This window comes from Hermetia illucens, chromosome 4, assembly GCF_905115235.1.
Source record: "Hermetia illucens chromosome 4, iHerIll2.2.curated.20191125, whole genome shotgun sequence".
NCBI lineage: Eukaryota > Metazoa > Arthropoda > Insecta > Diptera > Stratiomyidae > Hermetia > Hermetia illucens.
The window spans coordinates 17,121,597-17,141,220 of NC_051852.1; the positions used below are offsets into that span (position 1 = coordinate 17,121,597).

At 42.5% G+C, this 19,624-nt stretch overlaps 2 protein-coding genes across 2 annotated transcripts; both read left to right on the plus strand.

Moving 5' to 3' along the window:
* The first annotated feature begins 180 nt into the window (after nucleotides 1–180).
* On the plus strand, nucleotides 181–1,050 carry LOC119653398 (glutaredoxin-related protein 5, mitochondrial). The gene is made up of 2 exons (XM_038057962.1): nucleotides 181–669; nucleotides 735–1,050. The coding sequence occupies exons 1-2, from the start codon at nucleotides 399–401 to the stop codon at nucleotides 920–922; spliced, it is 459 nt and encodes a 152-aa protein (XP_037913890.1). The 5' UTR covers nucleotides 181–398; the 3' UTR covers nucleotides 923–1,050.
* A 6,675-nt stretch (nucleotides 1,051–7,725) lies between these two features.
* On the plus strand, nucleotides 7,726–19,115 carry LOC119653395 (probable methylmalonate-semialdehyde dehydrogenase [acylating], mitochondrial). The gene is made up of 3 exons (XM_038057959.1): nucleotides 7,726–7,876; nucleotides 15,881–16,235; nucleotides 17,766–19,115. Exons 1-3 carry the CDS (start codon nucleotides 7,847–7,849, stop codon nucleotides 18,941–18,943), a joined length of 1,563 nt encoding a protein of 520 aa, XP_037913887.1. The 5' UTR covers nucleotides 7,726–7,846; the 3' UTR covers nucleotides 18,944–19,115.
* Nucleotides 19,116–19,624: the final 509 nt, after the last annotated feature.

Genomic DNA, 19,624 nt, shown 5'->3' on the forward strand with positions numbered 1-19,624 from the left:
ATTTATATCGATAATATGGAGTTGAATGTTTTAGCTCCGAAATGGACTTTATAATTGAACGAAAAGGACATCCAAACCTACTGAAAACAGGCAATTTAAGAGCTGTAAATACGTTTTTTGGATGCAGAGTTCCTTCACCTTATCCAGAATCCACCACCCGTAAATTCCGCCAGATGTGGATCCAAACAGCTGATTGGAAGGCCCTTTTTGAAATTCGACTGACATATTTCATTTTAGGAGGAAATCGTGCTTCCGTACCAAAAAGTTTCTTGTCCAATTCGATCAGTGGAAACGACTGTTACCAGCTAATAGCCATCTTTACTTCTACTCTTCAGTCCTCCATACCATTTAGAGGTTAACCCCCTGCTGACAACTGGTGTATAAGAAGCACAGGAACTATGCTCCCGACATTTCGCTACGTCGCAAAACAAGTAATAGGGACTGGTTACCGGTTCCCCATTGCCCGAACTCTTTGTTCCGCCAAGGAAAACACAGTAACGAAAGAGGACCTGGAAAAATTGGTAAAAAACAACAAAGTCGTGGTGTTTATGAAGGGTGACCCGGAACAACCTCGTTGCGGATTCAGCAATGCCGTCGTGCAAATCTTGAGGATGCACGGAGTAACTTACGACAGTCATGATGTCCTGTCCAGTGATGACATCCGGCAAGGTTGGTATCTACAACGCTTTAGTACTCAAAAACCCGACAACACTAATTGTTCATTTTCGTTTCAGGCATAAAAGACTTCACAAATTGGCCAACAATCCCGCAAGTCTTTATCAATGGCGAGTTCGTTGGTGGCTGCGATATTCTACTTCAGATGCACCAAAGTGGAGACCTTATAGAAGAATTAAAGAAGGTCGGCATCAAGAGCGTGCTCCTGGAACAGGCGGAAAAAGAGGAGGCGGACAAGAAGAAATGAAAGACACGGCGTGCAAGTTGTTTAGAAATTGTAGCGTTTAATGCAGGACATTTTGTGTAAAGATAAAACAAATCGTATGAGACTGTAATTGTTAATATAATTTATCCGTTCGCTTAAAAGTCTTGAGATATTGCTCGATTTTTGTCTCAAGCTCTGCCGCTGAATTCACTTTGAGAATGTCCAGACATGATTGGCGAAAGGCGCGATCACCGTTGGTTATGATTTTCACGAAAGATTTGACTATTTTTGCATGAAGAAGGTTGTCTTCAATGCGTTTTCGTTTCTTCGATTCACTTTTATTCATTTTACTGCTTTGCATGGACGAATTCCGCAGCGTAACGGTTACTGAAAGAAAAACGGAATAAGTAAACTTGGAGCCATCTGTCGGCGGCTATTTGTTGTTTTTGATGGTCTTTTGGATGGATTTATTAAAATCGGTTCAATGTCTGTCTCTCTTTTCTTTTTTTTCGTTGAGGAGGTGGAAATATTCAAAAGATACTGATCTGGACACACCAGTGTGTGGTATTTTTACCCACTAAAGCCACCCCCGACTCCCTCCCTGCCCCGCGGAACCACCCTTGGGTATTACATCACGGGGCGGAGTCAGCTCATTCCAGCTTAATCACCTTTCTCCTATACGCGGCGTGCCTGGCCGCGTTTTTCTCCTCTTCTCTGCCTTTCGCAGTTTATTTTGGATAGATGCGATCATGCAGTTGACCGCATCCCAATTCTCTTGTTCTGCCAGCTTTTCGTCACCAGATTTTCTGGTACCAGTACCTCTCCTAGAGTCTTCTCTAGATTACTCCCATCTTCCACAAATCTGGGACAATGGAAGAATACATGCTCTGGGTCCTCTGGGTCTCCATCGCAATTTGGACAATCGGGTGAGGTCTCCAATTTAAACCTGTGCAGGTATTGGCGATGTCCTTCGTGCTCCGTGAGAAACTGGGTGAGATTATAATTAATTGCACCGTGTCGTCTCTCCAACCACTCCTTGATGGCAGGAATGAGCCTGTGAGTTCACCGACCCTTTCCAGAGCGTTCCCACCGCTCTTGCCATCTATTTATGGATCTCTCCCTCTCAGCGTTCTTCGTCTGCGATAAGAGAGAGATTGGTTTCGCATTTAATATATTCGCCATCTCATCTGCCAAGATGCCAATCGGCATCATTTTAGAGATGACGAATGCTGCATCATTTGAGATAGTCCTGAAGGCAGAGCATACCCTTAGGACTGCACTCAGTTTGTTAGTGTTAACTGAAATTCGTACCGCTTCCCTCCAAACTGGGGCCGCATAGAGCATGATTGAGCTCGCCACCTTGGCTCTAAGCAACCTAGAGGTATGCCGTGGCCCTCCCACGTTCGGCATCATTCCCGCCAGGGCCATACTAGCAGTGGATGATTTATCGCAAACAATCTGCACGTGTTGCCTATAGCTGAGCTTCCTGTCTATCACACCCTCAAGTATTTGATGGTCGGTTTGGAAGTGATGATATGATTCCGTAATTTCTCTTCCGGCGCTTAGTGATGAGGACCGCTTCTTTTTTTTTCCTCCGCAATTGTCAGACCAGAGTTCTCTAGCCAACTTTTAACAGCACTGATTGCCTCGCTTGAGTATAACTCATCATCTTCGAGATGCTTTGCGGTAACAACCAGCGCTATGTCGTCAGCATAACCCACCGCTGTGGCCTCCCTCGGAAGGGGAAAATTAAGTACATCGTTGTACATGATGCTCCACAGTAGTGGGCCCAATACGCAGTCCTGCGGGACACCCGCAGAAACAACGTACTCCTGGGGTCCGTCATCGATGTTATAGAGTCTCCTTTCAGTTATTGACTGAGTTCGAACAACTCAGCGAACATGTCCGGTCTGAATTTCACGGCAAGCTTAAGGGCCTTCTTCAATACTCCGTCCAAGCCCGGCGCTTTATTGTCTCCTATTCTACCGCAGATGTCCAGCAGCTCGTCTTTGGTGACTGGTGAAATTGCTGTCAAACTCAGAAGTGGTTTGAATGTGTCGGTGCTCTCCTCTAGCTGGGCGAATGACCCCTGGATGATTTTCAGCAAGAGGGTGGGACACGTGACCTACGGAGATGAACGGCCTCTGAATCGTCCCATCACGATTCTATAAGGACTCCCCCACGGGTTACGTCCGCTTCTGAGCAGAGCTCCTTAAAGCATTTCCTCTTGCTTCGCCCGCCCATCTTCATGTAAGAAGCCAAAAGCTCTTCGGAGGATTCTTCTCTCGAACGCGGCCAAAAGTTCGCATTTTTTTGTTTTTTTTGCTAAGAGCCTAAGTCTCCGAGGAATACATGAGGACTGGCAAGATCATTGTCTTGTACAGTAAGAGCTTGGACCCTATGGTGAGACGTTTCGAGCGGAACAGTCTTTGTAGGCTGAAATAGGCTATGTTGATTTCATCATCGTAGTTGTTATCGGCTGTGATTTTCGACCCTAGACAGGAGAAATTATCAACGGTCTCAAAGTTGTATTCTCCTATCCTTATTCTTCTTCGTGTTTGGCCAGTGCGGTTTGATGTTGTTGGTTGATTCATCTTCAGTGCTGACCTTGCCACCATATATTTTGTCTTGCCTTCATTGATGTCCAGCCCAAAATCTCGCAACGCCTGTTTGATCTGGATAAAGGTAGTTTGTACGTTTCGAGTCGTTCTTCCCTTGATGGCGATATCGTCAGCACAGGCCAGTAGTTGAGTGGACTTAAAGAGGATCGTACCTCTTGCATTTACCTCAGCATCACGGATCACTTTCTCCAGGGCCAGGTTAAAGAGGATGCATGATAGAGAATCCTCTTGTCGTAGAATATATGGTGCAACTGATGTCCATATTCCAACAGTTTGTCTATCGCTTGCCGCAGAGAGAAAATCTGATCTGTTGCTTATTTGCTGATTTGGAGTGAAGTCTCTTTGGTATGAGGCAATGATGTTCTAAACGTATGAGGCTGTCTGACCTAGCAAGAAGCGGCGAATATCTTATAGATGGTACTCAGCAACGTGATACCTCTATAATTGATGCATTACGTTATATCCCCCATTTTAATAATGGGAGAGATAATGCCTCTTTGCCAGTCGTTAGGCATTGATTCGCTGCCCCATACCTTGAGCATAAGTTGATGAACCGTTTAACTAATTCGGATCGAATGGCTCCTGGCGACTTATGATTTTTAAGCCGATGAATTGCACGGACTGTTTCTTCTATACTTGGTGGTGGCGGTATTTGTCCGTCGTCTTCAGTTGGTGGGACCTCCAATTCACCGATGTTCTGGTTGTTCAGTAGTTCATCAAAGTAGTCAACCCATCGCTCTAATATGCCGATTCTGTCGGAAATCAGATTTCCCTCTTTGTCTCGGCAGGATGAGCATCAAGGTGTATAAGGCTTCATCCTGCTGACTTGGTGGTAAAACTTCCGCGCCTGGTGCAATTGCTCCCTGTACTTTTCGAGTTCACAGACCTGAATGGCTTCAGTGTTAACTCTCACCTGATTGTCAGAGGGGATTCTGGGTGGTGTTGTTATTCAAGCTCGGAGCACCATGCCAACGAGATAGTAATCCGAGTCTATATTGGCCCCCCTATATGTTCTGACATTCATCAAGGCTGAGAGGTGGCGGCGTTCGATCAACACGTGGTCAATTTGGCTGAAAGTGGTCCCGTCTGGAGAAGCCCACATATTTTTGTGGATCGCTTTCTGCGCAAACCAGGTACTTCCAACAATCATTTCGTGTGACACTGCTAATTGAATAATCCGCAGTTCGTTATCATTTGTATTTTGGTGTAAGCTGTGGGAGGCAACGTATCGCCTGAAAACGGGCTCCATCCCTTCTTGGCTGTTAAAATCCCCAAGTATGATTTTGATATAATATCTGGGACAGGCTTCGAGGGTTCGCTCTACTGCCTTGTAGAAGGAAACCTTTTTCAACTCTCCTGTCTCCTCTGTAGGGGCGTGAACGTTAATGAGGCTTATATTTCTAAATTTGCCTCACAAACGCAGAGTGCATAGTCGTTCGCTTATGTTTTCATAGCCGATAACAGCAGGTTTAATTTTTTGGCTGACTAAGAAACCTACTCCGAGCACATGGTTTACTGGAAGGCTACTATAATATATGGTGTAGCGACTCTTCTCCAGGAAACCGGTCCCTGTCCAATGCATCTCCTGTAACGCTGTTACATCAGCCTTATATTGGGACAGGGCATCGGCTAGCTGCTCAGCAGCTTCATCTCTGTACAGGGAGCGCACGTTCCATGAGAAAATGCGCAAAGCGTTATTCCTTTGTCGTTGCCGGGTTTGTCGTTGTGTTTTCCGTCCAGTCCGAGGCTCCTGTTGTGGCTTCGTAACCAGTTGTTTTCCGTGTAGGGTTGTCAGCCCTACCCAACCCCCAAACTGGAGGACCAATCCCGTTTTTAGGCACGGGGGACTCGCCCTTATCCTTCTCCGTCTGCAGCTTTTCGTTAAGAAAGAGCTCCCAGCGGTCACCACGTGGAAGTGGAGATAGGGTTTGGTAGTAGAGCTGTTGGTGTTGGTTCAGCAGTCGTTTCCCAGGTTTTATGCTCCATCGTGGGTACCAATTGGGGTATCATGTTTCGCCCTGGGATCTATACTACCCTTTGACCACCACGGGAACATGTCCGGTTTACCGATATGAGCCGCAAGCAGTACTTGATAGTTCTGCTTACAGCATGTATTGACACCGGCAAGTCCTGACTGATCGCCATATTCCACACAACAAGCTGTTAGCTACTGTTAGTTGACAAGACGGTTCCCTCGGCGTATATTATTGATGTTGCTATTCCTCATAACAGCAACATCAAACGGAAATACGTGGAGAAGAAGGTGAACTGTGAGCCACTGGCTCGGGAAATCAAAGAAATTTGGCGTCTCGAGTGAGTGGTTGTAGTTCCCATAATATTGTTAGCTACAGGTATTGTACCTAAATCCCTCACGGCTTCCCTTGATGTTCTAGGACTTTCGCACAGTCTGGTTCAAACCATGCAGAAGTACACTATTCTGCATACGTGCTCAATGTTGCGAGGGGTTCTCGACGGATTCTTCCATTGACCTACCACCGGCCACTACCACCAGCGCCCCTTTAGTTTTTAAGTAGGTAGGATCGTCCGAGCCTAAATATAATACTTGGCACTTAATGCTAGTATTAGGTAAAACCCGGCTTCTGCCGAGGTTGTGACAACTCGGAAAATAATAATAATGAACCCCAGTAAGTTAAAAAATGTGTGTACTAATACTTTCCAAACTAAATTTAACAACTACGAATTCAGTTTCTTTTTTGATAATGGCAATATTGGTTTTATGGCGTGATATGTTTACGCTCGTCCACCGACGCAATTATTAAGAGGAAAAGAGGAGAACCGACGATCAAGTGTATCTACATAGATTCTAGAACAGCTTTGGAAACACACCCCTATAGCTGTATTTTACAATAGCAACAGAGCCACGCGCAATTTCAAGATCTTAATTTATCAGTCTCTCAGTGGAAATGTTTACAGCAATCAAGTGAGTTGATAAATTCAAGCAGTCTGTAACGAAAAAAGACACAATAATTTGGTTTTTTATCTTTAAGTTTGCATAAAAAAAATTTTAATTAAGAGACATTTTTTTTCAGGAAGCATAACTTTGTTATGATGTTACCATATTTTGTCGGTAATGGAGATGAAGAGTTTGCGTTGGACTAGTGGCGTGACACGCCTTGATCACATCCGAAATGAGGATATCCACGATTGAAATGGCTTGAAATGCTGGATGGTGATTTGAAAGCTTCGTGACTACATCCAGATCAGGTCTTTGATAAAACAAAATGGCGTCACCGATCACGACGAACCGACCCCGCTTGTGAACGGGACAAAAGCAAAAAAAGGGAGAAGATTTTGTCTTCTTGTTGAAAAGTGATGCAGATGTTTGTTCATATTTTACTAGTTGAAGAAGGAAGTATTCCATTTGTAGATCTATGGTAAGGAAATTTCAAGAAACTTAAAAATTGACACTTTTTCTAATAATACTATTTTCAGGAGCAATGCATACCTGCTGATTCCACCGTTTGGAACTTTTTATGTAGGCTGAGATAGTATGAGTAAATTCCCGAAAAGTAGAGTTGGCATCAGACGGTCACAAAGATAAGCTCGCACAATCTTTCAAATGGTCTGAAAATCAGTTCTATTGCTGATTTCTATAATTGGCCAAATAAGTGGATGCAGTTATAGGATGACTGCGTGAACATTTTTTGCATTTTCAGGATTTATGCAGGAAGGTATGGAAAATGGATATTATATACTAAGTGGTAGTAAATGTTTTTAATTTTAGACGTCGAGTAGGCTCTGCGATAATTATGTCCAAATGAAAAGCCTACAGCTGCCGAACGATGCAATATACCACCAGGCATAATGCTGCATGTAAGGTTATCCATCAAAACCTTGCCCACAAGCATGGGCTGATTGCGGGAACATGTCCGGTTTACCGATATGAGCCGAGCAGACTCTGCTTTGGTTTCACTATCTTTGCGTTAATTATGTCCAAGTAAAAAGCCTACAGCTGCCGAACGTGGACAAGTGTTGTATCTTCTTGCCTTTCTTTATCCCATTATCATCGATATTTTCATAGAATGGTCCTTGCGCAGAGACAATAATCAAATTTGACGCATCAACAACAGAACGACTACCTCCACGTGCAATATCAGCCTCTCCTGGTAGCCACTAACTATTAGTTGTTTTTTTTCTTATGGTCTGTAAATCTCTAAACTGTTGGGAATTGTTAATACTATGCCAACATCGATTTGCTCAGCTCGTGGGCTCGTGACGACATGCCCCCCGGAATACATTCCGATAACTACGAGATAGTTGTTCAGTTCTATTTCATACGTTGGCTGGAGGAGTTGAGGACATCGTTCCAATATAAAAGTGAAAAATGTCGGTAGTTCGATTGCTAACAAATGGGGTGAGCACATTTGAATTTAGATAGTTATCAAATTTCAAGGTCAAGTTCAATTATGGAAAGTTGGAAATGATTATTCTTCAAGTAGTCTAGGGAACCGGTCGATGAGTTTAGTGCGAATCTTAAGTGTTATATAACTTGCTGCCGTGGTATCTGGTATGGATGGGCAACCTGGTGACATGTGTTTTGCAGTTCATTTTACTCTTTTAGCCCAACTAGTGCCAACAAAAGATGGATTATATACTCAGAGCTTATATTGCTAGTGTGAACGTACACATGACTGCTATCATGTGTTTTTCAGATGCATATTCACATTATTCTCCGAAAGACCGGCATATACCCCTCGTTCTTATACTAGTGGCGTCAATTTATCTTTCATATGAATATCGCCAGTGCTGTGATAGTGAACCGGTTTATTAAATTGAATCTAATTTTAGAATTTGGCTGCGCAGATACACAATACTTGCTTTTAGTATGAAGCGGGCGAATTCTTTTTGAAAAATAGTAAAAGTTGAGGTTGGCACATGCATATTTTTTGGTAAATGTTGATAGCAACATCATTGATAAGCAAATTACACAACATCATGTGGTGAAGATAGATCTAGAGGGGTGGTTACTAGGCACGACTTCGTATTGATCATATGGGCCTCATTGTAACTTTTAAAAAACAATTCTAGTGGGACGTCTTCGAACGTGATGTTCGTAAAGTATACGATAGTGTACACCCGCAATGAATTTATGAGTGTGGCAATAATTACCTTCTAAAGATAAGACCATTTGAAAGACAGCATCGACAATGCATGAGTCTTATCTATTATATAAATACCTCGCATGAAGCGAATCTGAGTAAAAGTATGACTATTATGTGAATTTATTTTTGTTCATAAAGGTGAAGCCAAAGGACTTTTTGACCAAGAATATGATTAGATTCTCAGAAAGCCGTGAGGGAAGTTGAAACTCATTTACATCTGTATGGTATTAAGTGACGGGTAGAGAGATTACATCCTCCCTCTTGGTTCAGCCTCTTCTTAACCATGTCCCCTATTGAACAATTGAATACTTCTCTCAGACATATGCCCAACCTAGCATTCTAAATACTTAGTTATAAAGCATATCTTTCACTTTATTCATCTCTTCAGACATATTGAAAAATATTGGCTACATTTCGGTTGTCCACAATCTTTCACAAATAGATTTTAATGCCAATACTTAACACTTGAATGATTTGCCCACTATGCCCGCTACGTATATCCAGTGCTTCAACGGCGTCCTCTCAATAACTCCATCAAGCAGTATTCTATCACTTATGCAATGAAAGCTCTAAAAGGTTACCTAAAAGTAAAGATAAACAAAAAGATTCTAACATGTTGTATCTAATAGTGAGACCAGTATATTTCTACTAGAAAGTTAGTGGTACATTTGTGGGGCAAATAACACACCGATCTGGCGTCAGAACGAATTCTCAAACTGAGCCCATAGTTGGCTGTTGTAAAAATAAAAAATATGCAAATAGATTGGTTGCTAAATGTATCTCTGAAAAAGATCATTCACTTGTACAGTAAAAGCTTTGACTCTATGATGATACGTTTCAAGCAGAACAGTTTTTGCAAGCTGAAATAGGCCGCAAACAACTGTCGACGTTGTAATTTTCGTCCCTAGTTAGGAGACATTATCAACGGTCTCAAAGTTGTAGTCTCCTATCTTTATTGTTCTCATTTGACAAACGCTATTTGTTGTTGTTGTCAATTTGAGTTTGTTCCTGACGTTACCACCATATATTTCGCCTTGCCTTCATTAACGTGCAGCCTAAGATCTCGCGACGCCTACATGTTTTGGATGAAAGCAGTTTGTACACCTCGGGTTGTTCGAATGGTCTTGAGAGTGGTCCTCTTGCTTTTATCTGGCCTGGCACATTGGTCAGGACCAGCCTAATAAATCAATTTCGTCGGGATACGGAATTCCCTCATGGTCGTGTAAAGTCGATGAAAAAATGGTGCAACTGATGACCATATTCCAACAGTTTTTCCATCGCTTTCCGTAGAGAAAAAACCTGATCTGTTTCGGAGTGAAGCCTCTTTGGTGTGAGCCGATGATGTTCTAGTCGTATGGTGCTATCTGACCTAGCAAGATAGCGGAGAATATCTTATAAACCGCAACGTGATACCTCTTTAATTCTTGCACTGCAGCCAGCCATCAGGCATTGATTCGCTTTTCCACACCTTCAGCATAAGTTGATAAACCGCTTAGTGTAATTGATCGTCCATATTTAACCAATTCGGCTGTAATTTCACCAGCTTCTGGCGATTTATAATTTTTAAGCTGATGAATTGCACGAAATGTTTCTACTATGCTTGACAGTGGCAGTCAGTTGGTGCGACCTCCGACTCATCGATATTTTGGTTGCTGAGCAGTTCTTCAAAATACTCAACCCATCGCTCCAATATTCCTATAGGGTCGGAAATAGGATTTTCATAAGAGATTAGATTTTCGTCTGCTACTCGTAGTTCAGCCTAAAATTAATAAACGAGGGGTAGCTTCCTCTAAACTACAATTTTTGGTATTAAACGTGAATATATACTTCGGGAGCGACTTACTCCCTTCATCAGTGCAAAGCTCCCATGAACTAATACAGAAGCTGCAACTCATTGAAATGATGAGTGAGGACGAGGTGATGGTATCGTTCGACATGAAGGCATCGTTTCCCAACAGGCCAGTGAAAGAGTCAATTTTCGGATTCAAAAGATGGCTGAGCCACTTTGGATCTGGTCCGGAATGGTGAAGAAAAGTTCGAAATGTGCGTACCGAACAAAATATTACTGCCGTAGCGCGAAGCGTTGAAGAAGACTCCGATGTGTCGATTTATCGCCGTTCTCAATTTGTTGGCCTTTTTCCTTCGACTTCGTGGAATATTTTACGTAAGGATCTTGGCTTACGTGCCTATAAAATACAGCTCCTGCAAGAATTGAACCAAATGACTATCGTTTGCGATCCACTATCTTCATACTTAACGCTGTGTGCGCTTTTCCGTGAAGGGTTGTCAGCTTTACCAGTTGGTACAATTTGTACGGTTTTTAGGCACCTGAGACTAGCTTTTATCCCTCGCCGTCTGCAGCTTTTCGTTAAGAGGGAAGTCTCGGCGGTCACTACTCGGAGGTGTAGACAGGGCTTGGTAGTAGAGCTGTTCGTGTTGGTTCAGCAGGCGGTTTCCAGGTTTTGTGCTCAATCGTGGGTACCAAACTACGTTTCGTTCTGGGACTTATACTACTAAATAACGCAAATAACGCAACGATCTAGCGTGAGAAGAAGTTCTTCAAATGCGTTACCTCTGCCCTGGGATTAGCATGTCTGAAACTTGTAACAGATGAAAATCGCTCCTTTTTATATAATCGCAAACACGACAAGGGTGAGAATTAGAACCAAATTAAAACCGCCATTAGTTTAAACCTAAGCCAGGCTAAAACTATTTTTTTTTGTTAGGGATATGAGGGATCCACAGTCCACATCTACTTGATGTTGGACCGGACTAAGTGGAGAACAACTTGCTCTCAGTTTTTTAGTCCACGGATCCCTGTTTTAAGAATACACATTCAAAAAAATAGAAAAAGTGACTAAGTAAGTTCTTCCACTCTATCGGAAACGAGTCGGATTCCGTAGTACATCTACAGTAACTGCAAGGGGAGCGTAAATAACACTGCGTGGAAGCCAACGAATCCAGCAGCTTTACTTTGTTTGAGCGCAGTGATGGTGGAGATGATTTCTATCTGCTTGGAGGAGTAGTCCATATCCGCATGTTACGATGACTACTCACTACAAGAGGTGGAATTTTACCCGATATGATACGATTAAGAACCGTCGTGAAGTAGTGATCTCTATGAACCCCGATATCGGCACCTCTCTTGTTACGCACATCCAAGAGACAACTCCTAAATGAATTCAGTGAGTTGAATCCTAGCTGACCTTGTGACAAGCTCTCGAGAAATGTGCCACCAATGAAGAGGCGATGGAAGTTGCAGAAATCTACATTCCTCCTATGATTATCATTACATTCGTCAAAATCGTGTTTCGTCATCACATGCCCGAGCAAGGTATTGTGAGAGCCCATCTTGAAATTTAGATCAGCTATCACGATCACAATATCACTCTAGGAAAGGCTCTCCTGAACTGTGTGTAATTGCTCGTAGTAAGCATCTTTCTGTACCACATCGCGTAGCATTGTGCAACTGTAATGCTCCTTACTCAGGACCGGAATTTTGCAGTCAGAAACCTGTTCGAAATCGGTTTCCAGCTTGAGAGAGTGCTTCTTGCGGAAGTCATCAGAAACAAACTGACAGTATGGAAACACTTTGCCCTTAGTGTAGCAAGTGGAAGAGGAGTATCCAGAGTCTCACCATCTCACTTCGCTTAGGCCCAAAATAAATAACTTATATCTTTCGAATTCTCACTCGAGTTAGGAAAAGCGAGTGTTCTAGAAACCCTCGATGCTGTTGTCGGGAGAGGGCGCACATTGCAGAAACCAATCATAGTTCATTTTCGATAGCCAAATGTCAAGGCCGTGGGGTCAGTTGCTATCCGGGGCATTGTTGACGTTTTAGTAGCAGTAAAGTTCCGAAATTTGCTGGTTGCTAGCCTACAAATTTCCATCCTTTTTAATGGCTTTTTACGATAAGCAAGGAAAACTTTGAGTTTATTCTGAAGCCTAAACTTACAAAGCATATAATATAAGTAGAGATTCCAGTTCAGTTGCCCCCCTACTCCTAAGTGTCCCTTAAAAACCCTACATGGGGTTATTCAGTATATTAATTCCTTCGTATTCCATTTTCAACTGAGCTCGTAATAGAGTAAAAAAGGTCAACATTTCTTTCAAAAAGTCAATTCTAATCTCAATTGAAATGATTATGCTTATCAGACCTTTTTTTCTAAGTCTCTTACCTCTATAATTCCCATAATTTGGCTATTCTTAACGGAAATATATAACCTTTGATGACCTTTCTATTGCCATACTTACACCCCAAAAAACTATGGACAGCCATGTCTCGGTATTCCGCATGTGGTTCAATATTATCTCACACTGAAAGTGAAATGCTTACTCGATCAAGGAAAAAAGCCAGACATAACAGTTTTGTTCATTACATTGAACTTTTGAATATTTATTTTGCATAAATTAAACAAATTAATTTCAACCCGCTATATACCTTTATAAAGTGAATCATGGGATATTTTACTTCGTTTGTTGGGGCTTAATGTATTTGCTCTGATACACGTGGGTATTTTACACCTGTGGTTGACGTTGGACAAGTTAATTCAAGGGATTGTATATGAGCGATTTTAAAACCGATTTTTGCTAACTACCAATGTTACAAAAAATCTTTGACCTATTGAGATGAAATAAGCTATCAAGCTGTTGCCTCTATTGGATAACTGAGGAAAAATCCGGTTGGGTGTAGTCCATACCCTTGTAACTTGGGGCTAGCAGGAATAGCCTTGATTAGTAATTTATTTATCGCCTTGTTATGCCCAGTTCATTGTGTTCTGATTGAAAATCCATCCATCAGTTGCAATATATTTTCCTTTTATTTTGAGACCTTTTATTGTTGATAAGGGTCTAAAATAAGGGGATGCTCTATCGTGCATCCTTTCTAACTCGGCCCTAGAAAAAGTGTTCCGTTTGAAACGTTTCATCATAGGGTGAAAGCTCCTGCTATAATAGTACAATGATCTTATCAGTCCTCATAAAACCCTTTGGAAACCTGGCTTCTTAGCATGAAAAATTGTGAACTCTTGGCCACGTTCGGGAGAAGAGGCCTCCGGAAAATATCTGGCCTCCTGCATAAGGATGAAATTTATAAGCGATTCCAGAACTCTTTGATTGTGTTTAAAATCTGGTTCAGTTCGAGAAGTTTAGAAGTCTACAAAAATAAGATGGGACAAACCCTGCCTCATATGAAGCGATCGCGTGGGCCAGGATCCCAGTCAGATATTAGGGAAATTGAATTGGTGGACTTGTGGCAAACCCGGTATGTTTGGATTTCCTTATTAAGGACACACACAGAAGACACAATTTTGGAAAGTTCAAATGCAATCCAACTATTACTAGAAGGCCAAAGTTTTGTATTTCACGTGAATTCATCGTATTCTAATGGATCTGAGCCCGTCAGCTACTAATGGCTGACGTCACTAATTTGAGAAGCAACACGCTCCACTTTTAGTAGATAGCCCCCGGAACTGCAATACAAATAGTTGTCGTTAGATGACACAACACTTCGGTTAGTTCAAAATAATATTTGCGAAGTATCTTCAAAAAAAAAAACATAAAAACAGTTGCCACTGTAAGAATCTTAATATTTACATTCTGAGCAGGTTTAAATATATCCAAAGGCGTGTGATAGTTGTCACTGCTTACCTTCAATCCGGCAACTTCCCTTTTGAACTCAGGGTTACCAGTTTGGTAATTACTAGGTGAGGTTGATAACAGAAATTCAATGAAAGCCGTGTTTATAAAATATATTTGATTGGTTTATTTAAATCCAATATCGATCCGGCCTCTCATTGTGGTGTTCACAAAGTGAAAGTGTCGGTAGAAAAGAAAGACGATTAAAAGTTTTAATTCCAGGCAAGCATTTGGAAGTAATTTGCACCCCCACACAAAAAAAATACCTTTAATTTGCACGGCAGATGTGATTTTGGGAGGTATTAGAAAGACTTTTTAAAATAAGGATATCTTTCAGTTGTCAGTGGACCTCTTTAGACGGCAGAAGCTGAATTTAGGATAATATTTTTTGTTGAGGATGCTGGGAGTCCTAAGTCCGCACCCACTTAGTGACGGACCGAACCACTTTTGGTCACGCTGCTCCCAGGGCAGAGGTGAGGCAGGGTCTGATGAGTTGCCTCTGCCCTGGACGAAACCGCCAGTCAACTTTTTGCCTTTTTTTGTGAATGTAGGAGTCAAGTGCAGTGTTTTGGAATGTACCAATAGTGGAAAATTAAAGGCGAGAAGGAGTTTAGAGAATTAAGATGGGTGTTTCCGTGGAGTATAGTAGATTTTAGAATGGTTCAGAGTTGCGGTGGGAGTTTGTGAGTCGAGGCTGTTCTATTATGGTGTTTGGGCCTCCTGGCAGAACCATGGAGGCCCAAAACACTGATCTAAGGAGGATGCAAACTACACTCTCACTACATAGACCCTGCAAGAGGAACCATGGTTCTATGGTAAAGCGCCGTCACAGCGAGCTACATTAAAGGATCTGAAGGAACTATCAGCTCATCCAAACACAGCATATCCGGAATTTCTAGCTAGATACAAGTATTGCCTAATGGTCATTGATCGGTTTACGCGGTGGCCTGAGGTAATAATTCTGAAGGACATAACAGCACAGTCATGTTTTCTGTCTTTGTCGAGAGTGAATTCCGCGCTTTGATGTTCCCGCCGTCATCATCACAGAATGCAATTTGAATCTGCTCTTCTCTCGGAAAGCTCCTGGGATTCAAACGTTGGTGTCGGACGCTGAACGCTGAACGCGCCACTATGGCGCGCGACAAACTGTCCTGGTCGCAGGTCTTGCTTTTCGTTCTACTTGGGCTCCGTACAGCCGTCCGCGAAGAATTTGCTGCCAGCCATGCTGAGCTGGTGTACGGGGAGAGCCTTCGACTCCCTAGCGGTCTGGTGTTCGACAGGGGAGGCGGCCTTGGAGGGAACGGATTGTTGCATCTACTACGAAAGATTAAAGCCACATCGTATCTTGTCACACGCATTCGGTGATCCAAATCCCTGTGGAACTCGAAGTTTGCACCTACATTCTGGTCATGACTGATGATAGTTGCAGGAAAAAGTTATTATTTGTCTGTTGGTTTAATAGATTGCCATTATTGGCTTTTCTGCATATGATCGTCTTGATCATCCTTCATCTAGAAATCTAATTCAGAGGTTCAGGCTGAACTTGACACTTGACTTTTCAACTATTAAATAATAAATATTTGTTCGAATTCTAAAAAAATCTCAATTACAATTTTCAGGTACGATGCCAATTCCAAAGGGCCTACTCATCATCAGCTCCCACAACAAAAATGTTTATCGATGGCAAATTTGTCGAATCGAAAACATCTGATTTCATCGATCTCCATGATCCAGCCACGAATGAAGTAATTACTCGTGTTCCAAAATGTACACAAAGTGAAATGCAAGAAGCTGTGGACTCAGCAAAACGGGCTTATGAAACCTGGGGCAAGACAACACCACTCACCCGCCAACAAGTTATGTTCAAACTTCAGGCGATCATCAAGGCGAATATGGGAGAGATTGCCAAGAATATTACTAAGGAACAAGGAAAAACATTAATTGATGCTGAAGGCGATGTCCTTAGAGGATTGCGTAAGTAGTTTGGGCATTGAAATTGTTAATTTAAAACTGATTGGTAGAACTTGGTTGTGTTCAGAGCTTCAGGTTGACCATTTCTGGTTATTTTGTTGGTCCAAGTGTCCCGATGGCTTAATGGTTGGTTCTCTAACCAGGTGGCAAAGAGCTTTCTAATGTGACTTGAGTGCATGTCGGATACCAGTCGACTTAGCTGCGAATGAATACCTGAGTCAAATAAGGGCAATAATCTCAGACGAACGCAATGCTTTGTCACGTTGCTTCCTACTATCCGTTACGGTCCTGAAATGTCGTACTGTAATATTACTTGAATGCTTAAATTGGATTGCTACGCCATCATTATCACCGCATTAAATGCTGTGCAAGTGACAAGCCTACAATGCCCGGATGAGCACAAAGCCATCAGCTATGACATTTCAACAAAGCCGTGATCAGAGTCAGCATTAATTCAGTGGGATCTGGCATTAAATGGGTGCTAACTTGGAATATTTCACTAAATGACCATGATTGTCAGGTTAGTTGTTTGATTGTGGTGGCTGTAATGAGAAATAGGTTTCTGCTAGCTTCACTGATGTCTATTTTGGGGTCAACATCTCTTTGAAACGTGATGTCTAAAAATTCAGTCGGTAAACGGCTAAGATCTTGGCCATGGTTCTTATCACTTTTAATAATGGCAGAACTCAAAAAGGTTATAAGCTAACCGGGAACTTGGAATGCCCCTTCTCCGCTCAGAGGTGGCGGTGAGGAAGACGGGGCAGCAACCCCGTCGGCCAAACCAAAACCAAGTGGCTGAGGAGGACCTCCATAGTGGTGGCACCGGGAAAAGCTGTACTCACTTTGGCTTGCCGACCGTGATGCAGTAGGCGAATGCTCCAAAGGCCTAATCAGGGCGATCAGACCCGAGTCTACACGGGGACTCATCTGAAGTGGCAAATTCGTCACGAAACCTTACCAGAGGTATACTGGTATCATGGCTCCTGGACTCTCATACTTCGGGTGAACTCCCGTTGTATGTGAGTACAGCTCGGTTATTTGCGGTAGGCCCCCTAGTGGGAGTTTCATGGGGGTTGTCGTTATGCTCAAGGGAGAAGAGACCTTCGGGCCTCGGCGTGGTGTTGCGTTTCAACACGGGTGCCGTACTCCTTAGTTCGGTAGAGATTTAGGTAAATCTTGCATCCGCCAATATGAATGCTAAGCCATGCACTTGGTATAGACTGGTACCGTTGTTGCTTGTCTCAGCGGGGCTCTGATTGTGGTCACAAAATCAATCCGTGTCTTAAGAGGACCGTAGGATTAAGTCTCCACGACAGGCACTTACGTTAAACACCCAAGGGCTTAACTGTTCCTTCTTCGGAGTTTCGGTAATGCATTTTTTAAAGCATGTCAATCCTACTGGCAGTCAGTAAGCCTTGAGGGGTAAGCAGCCTGAATTGCAACCAAGTAATCTTATATTATTTTTGATTTTTTTCTTCCACATATTTATTTTCGACTTATATAATGTAAACTTTTCCTCATTCTTCATTTCAGAGGTTGTCGAGCACAGTTGCAGTATTCCTTCATTACAAATGGGTGAAACGGTCCCAAATGTAGCTAGGGACATGGACACATATTCACTAACCTTACCTCTGGGTGTAACTGCTGGCATTGCACCCTTCAACTTCCCCGCTATGATCCCTCTCTGGATGTTCCCGGTAGCGATTAGCTGCGGAAATACAATGGTCATTAAACCTTCAGAACGTGTACCTGGTGCCACAATGATGATCATGGAGATGCTCAATGAAGCGGGCTGCCCACCTGGCGTGGTTAACGTTATTCATGGAGCACATGATGCAGTAAATTTCATTTGTGATAACCCAACGATCAAAGCGGTATCATTCGTAGGATCAGATCAAGCTGGAAAGTATATTTATGAACGTGCTGGAAGAAACGGAAAACGTGTCCAATGTAACATGGGTGCGAAAAATCATGGAGTTGTAATGGCAGACGCTAATAAGGAAAATACATTGAATCAACTAGCTGGAGCGGCATTCGGAGCTGCTGGTCAAAGATGTATGGCATTGTCCACAGCGGTGTTCGTTGGTGAAGCTAACAAATGGATCCCAGACTTAGTGGAGCGTGCTAAGCAATTGAAGGTGAACGCTGGTCATGTTCCCGGAGCCGATCTTGGTCCAGTAATCAGTCAACAATCTAAGAAACGAATTCATGACTTGGTAGAATCTGGAATTAAAGCAGGTGCCAAATGTGTCCTAGATGGTCGCAACATCACAGTACCAGGATACGAAAACGGTTACTTCGTGGGTCCTACCATTTTGACTGACGTGAAACCCGACATGGAGTGCTACAAAACAGAAATTTTCGGCCCTGTCTTAGTATGCTTGTCCGCTGATACCATCGATGAAGCAATCCAACTGATCAACAACAACCCTTATGGTAATGGCACAGCAATCTTCACAACAAATGGAGCTACAGCACGAAAATTCGTTAATGAAATTGATGTTGGACAAGTCGGTGTTAATGTTCCTATTCCAGTACCTTTGCCGATGTTCTCATTCACTGGAACCCGAGGAAGTTTCCTGGGTGACAACCATTTCTACGGAAAACAAGGTGTTAAATTCTACACACAAACGAAAACTGTAACCCAATTGTGGCGTGAAAGTGATGTGACCCACTCGAAGGCTGCCGTTGCTATGCCTACAATGAAGTAAGGGGGGTGTGTAGAAGGAGTTGAGATGTAATAATAAGGAACCTGTATGATACGCCATGTTTTACTAAGTCTTCCAGTACCAAGGAGTTGATGCATTTATTTTTGTAAACGATCGTTGTCGTTTTTGTATTTCCATTCAAATGAAAATATAATGAACGAATTAAATAAGATAATGTAATGTTTCTCATGTTCGTTACTGAAGGAAATATTGAAAGTGGATTTTTGCAACCGTAGACAATGTTGAATCCTTTTCGCACTTCTGTGGATACAAACAAGGAAGGAATTTAAATTTTAAATCTGGTTTCATCACAGAAACTCTGCTTGCATACTGATATTGTGGGTTTACATGCAGCTTCCCTCACATCTTAGCTCGTTAGGAAAAGCAAAGGGAGCGCAACCGTTAGATTTACGAAGTATAAAGCTGTGGACTGCTAGAAAAACGCTTTTACTAGGGGGTTACCTTAAAAAGTATTAAAGAGCTATCAGAGGAACCGTGGTTTGGCCTCAGATACTTGGAATGAACAGCGGGAAGTTGATGCTGTAACTGGATAGCTCATGGGTCTACAATTGTTGTTTCTAAGCCGCTCAATCTTTTTCATAAATTTGAAGATGCCCTTCTTGAATCAGTCCGGATCACCAGACACTATGCTGAATATATTCTCTTTTGTCTTACTGTAATCGA